Here is a 12,180-nt window from a genome sequence, read left to right as displayed (position 1 = left end):
CATTTTTTATTTATGAAACATTACTGTAGTACTACCTTAATGTCATTTCTGATATCGGTGTGATTTTGTGACAACCACTGATGGAAATACCACAGTACAGCTTTTTAATATACTGTATAGTGTGGGATCCAAAATCTGAGACCACCATTGAACAAATATTCTAAAAAAGTGCATTCGATGTTCAGGTATACATGACTTTTATCAGTAGCTTAAGTGTGTTTCCTGGGATCAAACCCAAAACTTTTTCGCTAATTCAGTGTTTGGCATACTGTATGCAGATACACATAAATAAAAGAAACTAATAGTGCTAACTAAATTAAATAGAAACAGAAATGAGCACAAGTCTGTTTCTCTATTTGGATTGTCTATAAAATAGTGTGAGTGCTAATCAATAAAAAACCAGCGTAAAAAAGAGTTTTTTTACATCTATCCAAGCAGACTCTTCTTCTCTCTGAAATATTTCAATTACATAAATTAAAACCGTTGGGCAGGAGTAAACATACGGTTGTTTCCGAGCAGGGTTTGGTTTCACAGGTGGTTGAGTGGAAAGCGTGCTGTGCTCTCTGACATATGAAACGAAGCTGAAAAGCATTCAGACCACAACGCGAATAACATTCAGCTGTTCCAGATCAGAAATTCATTTCTTATCCTTCTCAAAATAGGGTATTCTATGCACAGAAAGATATTGTTTTCATAAAAACTTGCAAAAATAAATAGTACTTTTATGTGATGATACACTCACATGAAACAGACTCTATACTAGTGGCCCTAAAATTGATTTATTCTACTGTACATAAGGGTGGTGCCACCTCATGAGGGCTGCAAAATTGAAATCACATGACCACCCCAGTATTCAAGCATACTGGGGTTTGTAATGAAGAACAATTTATAATAAAGACATTCTATCCACACATGGTTGGAAAATAAATAAAAACAGGGTTTAGGTTTTAAATTTACAGCATCGGTCTGGTCGGGTCACATTTATAGGGTGAGGTTGACTTTATTGAATGCGCAGATGGTTTAGTGGTACACCTGCAGAACTGTTTCTTGATGTCAGTAAGAACTTTGTTTTTGCATGATGCTGCTTCCATTTATGGTTTATGTCGACAAATACAGTAACAGTCGGACAAAAAAATAGCAGAATGATTCTGGCAGCTGAACCCTGGAAATTGGCATCAAATAGCAGTGACACATATTTGTGCTGAATATTTTTTGACATTAGCAACCATTACATGTTTTTTACGTTTGTGCGCTGTGGATGATTGAAAGAACGTTATTTTAATTCATCTTCATGCATGTAAATACATTTCCTCAAAAACACACAAAAGCAACACAGAGCTTGGAAAGGAGAGCAAGGAGACGGCAGCGAAAAGACAATGATAGTTTATTTGTAACCTTATCTTGTGTATGAACTACAAACTCTGATTTCTATAATCGATCTCCATCTGTTTTTAAAGGTCATGAAATTATGTTTACATGAAAATCAATTCAGCCATCTTGTACAGCATGTCCCTCTCTCTTTCTCACTTTTTTAAATCTTTTAGAACAGGTTGGCACATGTAAAATTAAACTTTAAAAAGTTTTTGTTTTGATTTTTTGTTTTATTTTCAAAATGTATTTTTATAGAAATCTACCACTAGAACAGCATTCCCCCTCAGAGACGAAAAGAAAGAGCTTAAGTGGAACGGAGCCCAAAGTATCTTGTTCCTCCTAAACCAAAACGAAAAACAGATGGGTTTTACCTAAAAAACTCACAAAAAGCTGTAAAATCAAAAAACGGTGACAAAAATAAACATATTATGATATACTGAAAGGACAAACGTCTTTCCGTTACTCATAATTTCAGGACAGTGATCCAAATCAACCAACCAACAAATTAAATTAAACACAACAAAAATAACATTCAACCCAATGACCTGGTTTACTTTTGTGCTAAACTGCAGTGTCTATGAGAACCATTTTACCTGTAATGAATTTGCTTGGATTGACATCAATTTCAGTGAATAAACAAAATTAAATGTGAAAAACAAAATGATGAATTAAAATTCATTAGAGCAGCATATTCAGATGAACAACAGTCTTTTTTTGCTTGCTTTGATGTCTAGATGAGACAATGTACCAGATGGCCTTTGCTTGGGCAGGAGGTGCACTCAATAAGTTTCTTGTGATGATTTCATATTGCAAAGCCTATGGAGCATAACTGCAACAGATCTTGAAAACCAAAGTGCATGTGGTGTGCCATCAAAGCATGATATGAAAAGCTGGTATCAAATCTGCATTGCAATTGCATGTTCCAGAAACGCAAGAATGTCTTTATGTGAGGATTATGTGCGCTTTGAATTAATAACGGCTAGATGAAACGCTACCAATCTGAATGAAAATGTCACCGGTGTATTGGTTCAATTCAAATTACCTATAGCCCTCTAAATTGCTTTATGGACTAAATGATACACTTCAAATGAATCCGCCCTGGCTCTTTCGCCCAGACCTGCTCTCTAATTTGACTCTGAATGCATTGAAAGTGTCAAGCCAATGTCTGTTGGCTACACCCTCCCTGTCCAAGGTCACTGGTTTCTATAGTGACCGTCTCAGGCCATTTTGATTTCGTAAATTAATTCATAACGTCAAGTCATTCCGCCCGCAGCCAAAGGCTTCTTGACTACTGCATGTGTAAGCTGAAGATGGATGTATCGTTCTCCGTCTGCGCGGAAAATAAATAAAAGTGATTGAATGTGACTTGGGAGCGAAAGTGTGTTTAAAAGTTTAAAAAGAATTGTGCCTGAGGAGATGGACTGTGCAAAATGAAGGAAACAAAACATGGAAGAAAAATATGGAAAACAAAACAGACCAAAAACAGATTGCAATTGAAATAATGAACAAGCCATTTCAATGCTTATACCATGTTTTTACTCAAATAAAGGTGCGTAGATCCTCTATGGCATCATGTAGCACCTTTACAACATGAGTGAAGCTTCGGTTTGGAAATATAAATATATGAATCTTTTGAGAATTATATCTTAATTTAAGCAAAACCTAAAATCTGCTGTGAAATTGAAATACAGACAATGATATGCACCTCACATATTAATTTTAAATGTGGACACATGTAGGCAGGGCACCTTGTTCCAAATTTTAGAGTGAAGAAGCCAAATCTACATTAAATTAGCCAATAATATGGTTGAATTAGGGTTAATGATGAAATGGTTGGATGAAAGTTAAAGGGCGGTTTCAGATCAATATTATTATTTCTGATCAATATAGATGTTCACTTAACATCCAATTATTGGGTTTGGAATTAAAAGTTGTATAATCTTAGACTGCAAAAGTATTGATGCCTAACAGGTCAGACAGCTAAGCTATGGAGCGATTTTAAATTAGCTGCAAATGACATAAATGGGTCCTCACATATAGATCAGTGGACTGTAACAGGGATTAGTAAACCAACAACCCTTAAAACAACGTTTAAAAAACATATAATAATTGCAGATTACATCTTTTCTCGATTAAACCACAATAGTGTTTTTTCCTTAAATAAATAACTTCTGTTATGTAAAGACACTTTTGAAACTGTTGACATACACTCACTCAATGTCTATTGGTTATCTACCAAGATTCCTCTTGCACGTCTTGCATCGGTTTGTCGTGTCTTCGTTCAAACAATTTTCAAAATCCATAAGTCACGCACCGTGTTATTTTAAAGTTTACATTGGAGCTCTTTTATTTTTATTCCCATTACGAAAATCAGTTTAGATCTGGGTCTCTTGTACATTGTCTTTTGAACTGGCCCGAATTAGCAAAGGTTCATGGGCGGAGCTATGTATAGAATTGATGGTGGAGGCGTGGTTGTACGCAGTCTTGTAGGCATTGTAATGATTCAGATGCTCATGCTCAAGTGGAGGGAGGGTCAGGTGACCCTCCATGGTAGGTCCTCCGGTTACACAGTCTTCGTCTACATTGATAATCTCGATGGTTCGTGTTGGTGCATGGTGGTTCTGCTGGTGGTGTTGTTTCCGCATTTTATAAAATATGATCAGCATGACGGCCGCCATCAGCGTGATGGCCACGAAGCAGCCGATGATGATCTTGGTGGTCTTCATCACCTCATCCAGGGTGTGGAGGGAACCGTCGCTCGGGGCTGTGACGGGGATGGTGTATGTTTTATCGGTGGCCTTGGTGGACAGCGGAGTCCGTGCTGTAGTGGTGGTGGTGGTGAAAGAAGTTGGTGAGGTCTCCCAAATTCCGGATGAGGGGGTGGTGCCTCCTCTCTGCTGCACCGTCGGGTGGCCTTCCTCGTGTGACGATTCCGTGGTCTCGACTGTAACTGTAGTGAAATAACTGACGCCACTGTTTTCTGTTGAGGACACGTTGAGTATCGCTGAGGCTGTCGTGTTGCCTGCGGCGTTGCTCACCATACACGTGTATGTCCCCGTGTCCTGCATGGTAACATTGGTGAAGTTTAACGTCCCATTATTTAGCACAGAAATGCGGATCTTGTACGCCCCATGCGTCATGATGGACCCGTTGGGTGTGATCCAGCTGACTGAGGTCAAAGAATTTGCTCGACATTTCAATTCTGCTGCCATACCCTCGGTCACGTTCAGATCGGCTGGGGGCTCCACGATCACAGGTGCATAACAATGGAAATAGTTCTGGTCCAGTTCCCCAATGTAGCGCCCCTTGTGGCTGGTGGGCGAAGCACAGCGAGCGCAGCAACTGGTGTTGGCCGGCACCATTTCTTTTAGCCACCAACTAAGCCACAGGATGTCACAGTTGCAGTTCCAGGGGTTGTGGTGTAAGTGTACCCTCTCCAGATGATGTAGCGGTGTGAAGAGGTCATGGGGCAAAAGGGTGAGGTTATTGTGGGCCAAATTGAGCTCTACGAGGGACTGAAGGTCATCAAAGGCGTTTCTCTCAATCGTCTGGATCTGAGCATGCATCATCCATAGTTTCTGTAGGTGAACGAGGCCTTTAAAGGATCCTGGCCTGATTATGGAGAGCTGGTTTCCTGACATCTCCAACTCATCTAACCGGGCTAGGGGAATAAGGTTGGGAATCTCTTTCAAGTTGCACATACCCAGGTTTAGATATCGCAGGTTGCTGAGGCCTTCGAAAGCACCTTCGGAGATATACGAGAGCCTTTTCAGCTCACCCAAGTCCAGCCTTCGCAGTGAGGTTACACGATTGAATGCGTAGGAGGGTATACTTTCAATAGGGTTATTCCTCAACCAAAGCTCCTTGAGTTTGGAAAGGTACTCAAAAGCCCCATTAGGGATTGTGGTCAGCCGATTATCAAACAGCTCCAGCGTGTTGAGGTTGGCCAAGCCATTGAAGGCTCCGATTTCAATGTTGCGGATATGGTTTTTGCTGAGCTGCAATATCTCCAAGTGTCGCAGATGCTTGAAGCTGTCAACCTTGATCACCTGAATGAGGTTTTCTTGAAGGTTCAAGTACCTTGTGTTAGTGGAAATACCATCGGGAACATCTCGAAGGCCACGGCGGGTACAGATGACCTTGCTGAACTGGTTGCTACAAGAGCAGACGGAAGGGCAGGTCTGCGCTCGCACCAGGCCGGCCACCACCAGAAGCTGCAGGGCCAGCAACAGCACAAACAATGGGTCGGACACGGCCCGGTTCCACCTAGGACCTCTCATCGTCTGCTGCGTCAGGGAGGAGGTCATCTTGTTTATCATTCATAATTCGCTGACAGGTTCTCCACTCTTTGGGACGTGTTCTGTTAGGCCAAACTGAAAAAAGAGAAACAAAACGTAAGGTTTAGATCACCAGATATAACAACCTATGTTCTATCACCTCTAATTACACAAGTCCCTACAGCCCATTGGAACTGAACTAGCAGACAGATAGGCTTTGTATTGCTGTACTGTACATGGATGTTCTTCCCTGTGGCTATGACATCATCACTTAGCAATAACGCTAAACACGCTGTAAAACTGTTTACACCACTTCTCACTTTCTCTCACTTTTTTCCTCCTCTCTGCAGGGTGCTGATCTTAACCTAATACCGACTGCCATAACAATCAATTCCTTCCTTGCCAAACCACTATAAACGCTGCCTGAAGTCTTTCGGGCTGCTGCTCAAGTTGCACAGGACCGCTAAACATGAAATAAGCAGATCTTGAAGAGAACAACCCGCAGATGATATGCACATTTTAATGAATTGAAATGAATTTCATGCCGAGATAATTCTAATGCATATCTTTTGTAAATGAACAATTACGAGGAAAGATAAAAGCTTTAACTGCACCAATATTTAAAACAAGACTCCGGAGCATCCCTGCTGGTTTCGGTGAAGCGTGGGGTCCGGTTTATCTTTCCTGATTCGATTTTGCGCTAATAAAATTGCAGAACGCAATCTAGCAGTCGAGAGGGAGGAAACAGAAAAACAAGCTTTGCAGAAATCACGCCACCTCAAAGACAATGAGCCAGGCAAAATTGGATTCGGTGTGGGAAGGGAATTAGATGAAAAAAAATGATAAACATAAAAATAAGATTATGAAATGAAAACATTTTTAAACTTCTGTCCCCGTAAGAGAGGATAAAGCAGGCAATGGGTGCTTTAGCAGGATGTGAGGTACATCAGAGGATCAGGCGATGGAAACACTAAAAACTAAGTGGAAGCCAATGAAACAATGACATCTGTGTGGTTTTCTGTACAGAGCGGTCATGAATAGCTTATGTGCTTCTCATCACGTGGTGAGCAGAGCGAGGTGAGAACAATTATGGCAATCACACAGTTCTGCACAAGAGAACCAAATGTCAGAAGCCATGCTGCATTTACTGTATTCAGCTGTTAGAAGAAAATAACATACTTGCAAAAGACACACAGGCCATAGATTTCACTGTCCTAACAAAAGATAGATGAATGCTAAAGCCTAGATGACAGAGATACTGCACTCACTGAAAACCTCTAAAGATAACCGGTAACCTATTTGGACAAGTATGTAAGAAAACTATGTCATACCAATTAAAAACCCCAAAGCATGCAAAACACAACATTATTTTACATTTCTCAACCACAAAGATGAAGGCCCTAAGCCATGTTTCATTTATTTGTAGGCCACAGGCTGCTGGAGCAAAATTCATAGGCATGCTGGATAGCATCAATAAACTATGATAGTTCGGCCATCGGTTTACAAGACTGTGAATTGGTTCCTATAAAAGAAAGATCTCCACGGGGCCGTTCATCTACAGTCGGATGAACAGGTGATGGACTTTAGAATCACCACGCTACCCGCGGCAATGGCGGTAGCCTTCGAATGTTACGACCATGTGCGTGCAACAGCACACAGAACCGAAACTTGCTGGACTGAACATGGTTGGTACAAATGTACATGCTGAGAAAGCTTTATAAAATGGATCTGGTTCTGAAATCTGATGTGAGGTTTTCCAAATGAAAAATATAATTAATTTGTCTGATTTGACGTCATTTGACACATATAGAGATCTAAAGTAACCTGTATTTTAATGTTTTAACAGATATGGTGATATCGAGGAAGAGTTATATATTGCACCTTTAAGAAAATTAATTTATATATAAAATAATACACTAGAAACTGTAAACAATTCTGATTATAAACTGTATAGATTATGGGTAAATAACTGTTTTTTATATATATTTTATTGGTGTCTTGCTGTTTTCATCGTTGATCAGTCTCGTTACGATAATTTTAGAAAACACCTTAAAGTGACCATGCAATCAAACAGTAAAAAAGTGCAAATAAAGCCCTGCCCGACATTTCTTTGAGGTTTCCATTATTCTGCAGGCCCACATGTCTAAATCAGTCTAATCCCAGAATTCCTAGTTCCGCAGCCCTGAGTACAAGTCAACTAATTTTCTATGCAACAAGCCTTCCAAAAAGACCAACATCACCAAGTGAAAAGCTCTTCCTCGGGACATTGTAATCCTGTAAACTCTGCAGCGAGGAAGATATCAAACCTAGTACTACAAAAAATAGGATGAAATACCAAATCAGTAAAAAGCAACTGCGTTCTGCATCTCCAATGCAGAACTCTGTCTCTTTCAAGAGTTTTCACTATATGAAAAAAAATAACCACATCCATATCCACGCGCCCATATTTTGTAAATGATACGGAACAAAGTATGTGGGCCCCGTCAGACGGTCGCAACTGAAGGCTGCGGCGAGGAAATGGGTTTTGGCATTGCTGAAACAAAAGCAGCCTGTGTCTGTTAGCACAGTACAAGTCCAGACCCCCGCGGTGGTGCCAGGTGGAGATCCACTGGCAGGGAAAGTGGTAGAATGGCGCCCACGGAGAAAGCTGAGGGTAAAAACGGTCTGACAGGCCTCGGAGAGCATTTTATATAATTTTCCCAAACGGGATGTTTAAAGTAATACATGAAACTGCATAGATTCTTTAAAAATAAAGTTCACCCAAAAACTAAAATTCGGTCATCACTCACTAACCCTTTTGTAATTTCAAAGCTGTATGAGTTTCTTTGTTCTGCAGAACACCAAAGAAGATATTTTGAAGAATGTTGGTAACCGAACATTGGCGGTACCTAGTGACTTCAATTGTATGGACACAAAAACAATGCAAGTCAATGGGTCCGGTCGTTGTTTGGTTACCGACATTCTTCAAAATATCTTATTTTGTATATTGCAAAAGAATAGATAGTAGTCATACAGGTTTAAAATGACAGGAAAGTAAGTACATATGTATAATTTTGTGAACTATTCCTTCAAGATCCTAAAATGCATATTTATTAAACAGCAACAGAATTGCCAGATGATGACTTTCCAACTAGAATCTCCACCATACAAACACATACTGTACAGTACACACGTATTCAGACAACAGATGCTTTTATAGTGACTAACAAATGGGGAATAAAACACTAGCAATCCACCATAATGAGGGCAACAACATTAGCGGTGAAGTCATTGAAAAACTGCCATGATAAAAATTAGGGGCGGCGTCTTTTAGCCGTACAGTGTGTCACTTTTTCTGATGAACAATGAAAAACAAAACAATGAAACCACCATGTGTTCATTTAGCTCCACTGTCATCATTTATTCACCCACATGTCTTTTCAAACTCATAGGATTTTTCATCCGTGCAACACGAGGATGAGAAATAAGAGGATGGTGATCGTAATTGTCAAGCTACAAAAAACCCCACATAGAACCAAAATCATTACTAATGGGGTGGAAGGTGACGCTTATTCCCAGAGCCCAGAGGTCATTGAGAGCCCATAACAACTTGTTGGAATTGACTGCTATTAGATCAACATCACTGATGCTCCTAGAATGACATTCCTATCAACCAATCGGATTGGAAGGTCAAGTTTCAACAACATTCCTATCAATCAGTCATTTTATCTCATTTTCAAACTTTCACCATCTATGACATGTCACCTATGACATGCATGTCTGAGCTATGACTTTAAAATCAACACAACATGTCTACAGGTGACCATGCAGAAGCCTTTTTACCATTTACAACTCGTACTGCAAATCTGATCATTCAATTGATTTGTTTCACGTTCTGGATGTCTTCGATTGCAACGTAGTTCTGCACTTTCAGAGTAAAAAGTGACCATCTGGTGTATTCTGCACTCCAAACCTCCTTTCAGAAGCTGCACTATTAATGCAAATTGATTCTGTTTCCCATACCGTCTTCAAATTTGCATTTCTGCGATTACATCACTTCCCCGCCCCGCCCCTTTTCTCCTAGCTGTCAATGGGCACCGCAAAGTTTCTGCTCTGCGTCTCCTTGGCGACCACTTTTCAGCTGGCACTGATTTACTTCCTGTCCTTGGTTGCCATGCCAACCCCCTGCGAGGAGGCGCCTTCAGCAGGCATGCATGACAGGGACAAATTGTAACAAAACTGTCCTCACTGTCTCGATCGTCACTAAATCTTTCTTTTTACGTCTTTCTCTTTGGATTTTTATTAATTATCTGGTACAGAAGTGCCAAAGGACATGTCGGAGCTCCACCAACATCATTTTGTTGACGTGAAATAAAGCGCTCTTCAGCCTGACACGAATCTCATGTATAATTCAATACAGAAAGACACTGTACTTAACATATCTCAGCAACGTCTTCTGTCAGAGACACGAATAGATACGTTTCACTTCTCTTTCTAGATCTGTCTTTATCAACACACTTCCATGATTGCAGTGTTGGGGAGTAACCGGTGCTGGATAATGGATGAGATTCATGGTGGGACTGAAGTTGGGGAAATTTTTTATAATTTTACAACAAACAGACACACGCAAACTTCACCATCACAAAAGTTACGAGCTGCAGCGCAGTGCAGATAATCTTGATGGTAAGCGGGTCTCGCTCGTCGGTTGGCGGGCTCTTTCTGTCTTTCACTTTGCCGTGCTTTCTTGGAGAATTGCACAATGAAAGGAATAGGATCCCTGTGAAGACACAGAGAAGACTCTCCGTTGTTGGAGGGTTGGGGGAGTGTATCAAGTACAGATATACATACATCATACATCCAGCTAGTTTTTTAACAAGTTGACCATGTTAAGCATGAGAAGCCAGCAAGTTTAACAGTGTAAAGAACTAAAAATGCATGGCAGCTTTATACTCGATCTTTAAATCTTTTAATTGATGGTATTTAAAGCTGTTGTTATATGATTTACATTCATAGTTTAAAAGACTACTAACTTAGTGCCTAGATTGTATTGCAGCTTGGTTAGCAACAATTTCAATACGACTTTGCCCAACATTTTGGCTAATTAAGAGAAAATTTTGCATTACCCAGTTTAACGTTGTGAATTTAGAATCCAAATGTATTTTACACCTCACACTGAGCGAGCCTATTTGTGCCACTAGAGTGTTGCATTGTTAATGCATTCATAATAAGACGCACTGAGAGCATTTCTCCACTAGACTTGATTAAAGTGTCAATAATAGAAGCAATCTTCTGTCTGCCAGTCCAACAAACTCACAAAGCTTTGTGCCCCTGGCAGTTTCTCCATTTATATTCATATGCAAAAATCTCATTGGGTTTTTATTTTCTCTCTCAAGCTTTTATAGAAATGTATTCTCTCCAGTGAAGTAAATCAATGACCGATGATTGAAATACATTAAATAAACGGATACGGCCGGAATGCCACATGGCCTTTACTGTCAGTGGCTGACGGATTTTGAAGAGACATTTCTGGAGGCCTTTTTTGCAGATGATGAACAGAAAAGGCTAAAGGACATTTCAGTTTTCATGTTTGATGGAAAAAACTATTGTTGTGTTAAACAATAAACAACCCAGAATAGGTTAATTTAGGGATTGATTTTGTCCATGTATTAAATTAGTTTAAGAGTGCATTAATCTCATCATGAAGTCTGGTACACGCACTTATTGCAACATTTGGATATTCTGTCTTGTTTCCAGTGAAAATATCAAATCATCCATAAAAACAATATAAATGTATTTAAAGTGGCCATAACTCTGACAGTTTCTGCACATCTCATGTTAATCTTGAGTACTTACAGAATAGTTTTGCACCATATCGGTAGACTCTCTGGTTTGATACATTAGTATGATTATTTCCGAAAACATAAGACGTGTGCTTCACTAAATGGCCGAGAACAACCAAACACACCTCAACTTCCCTCACTATCGCAAGAGTAAGGAGCTGCAGCTGCAGGCCCACAGCACAGCTAATCTTGACGAGGCGCAGACAATCTTGATGGTAAGCGGGTCTTGCTATTGGTCATCGATTGACAGGTGGGCAGGGGCTATTTCTTTCGCCTTGCCGTGGGCGTGCTTTTCCAGGGGAATTGTCCCATAAGGGACTAAAAAAGTTGTTATGAAATGGATTTTCATGATTGAAAAAAAAATTCTGAAACCTGTACGAATGCTGAGGGAGTGTGTCGAGGAATACTACGTCGTATGTCCAACCCGTTCTTTTGACAAGTTGACAGTGTCAAGCATGCATAACATTGTCAAGAAGTCAGCAGAATGCATAAAACACCATTGCACATCCCCTTTAAAAGTAAAAACTGTTACAACAGAAAAAATATGTAATATTTTTCCTACCCCATTGGCAAATACTGTTTAAACTATAATCCTTACTAAATTCTGTTTGATTCTTAAAATATGTTTAAAAAAATATATAAATAAAATATATTGCTACTGGGGTAAGAAAAATAAACTTAATTCAAAGGTTCTACCTAAAAAAAACGTGATA

At 39.9% G+C, this 12,180-nt stretch overlaps 1 protein-coding gene across 1 annotated transcript; it reads right to left on the bottom strand.

Annotated features, from left to right (window-relative positions):
* Positions 1-3,746: 3,746 nt before the first annotated feature.
* On the bottom strand, positions 3,747-5,690 carry lrrc4ca (leucine rich repeat containing 4C-a; the record flags this gene model as incomplete). Its single annotated transcript, XM_079449502.1, has 1 exon — positions 3,747-5,690. The coding sequence occupies one exon, from the start codon at positions 5,688-5,690 to the stop codon at positions 3,747-3,749; it is 1,944 nt and encodes a 647-aa protein (XP_079305628.1).
* Positions 5,691-12,180: the final 6,490 nt, after the last annotated feature.

Source organism: Barbatula barbatula, assembly GCF_947034865.1.
Source record: "Barbatula barbatula genome assembly, chromosome: 25".
NCBI lineage: Eukaryota > Metazoa > Chordata > Actinopteri > Cypriniformes > Nemacheilidae > Barbatula > Barbatula barbatula.
Note: the sequence above shows the minus strand (reverse complement) of the source record. Positions and strands in the feature narration are given on the sequence as shown.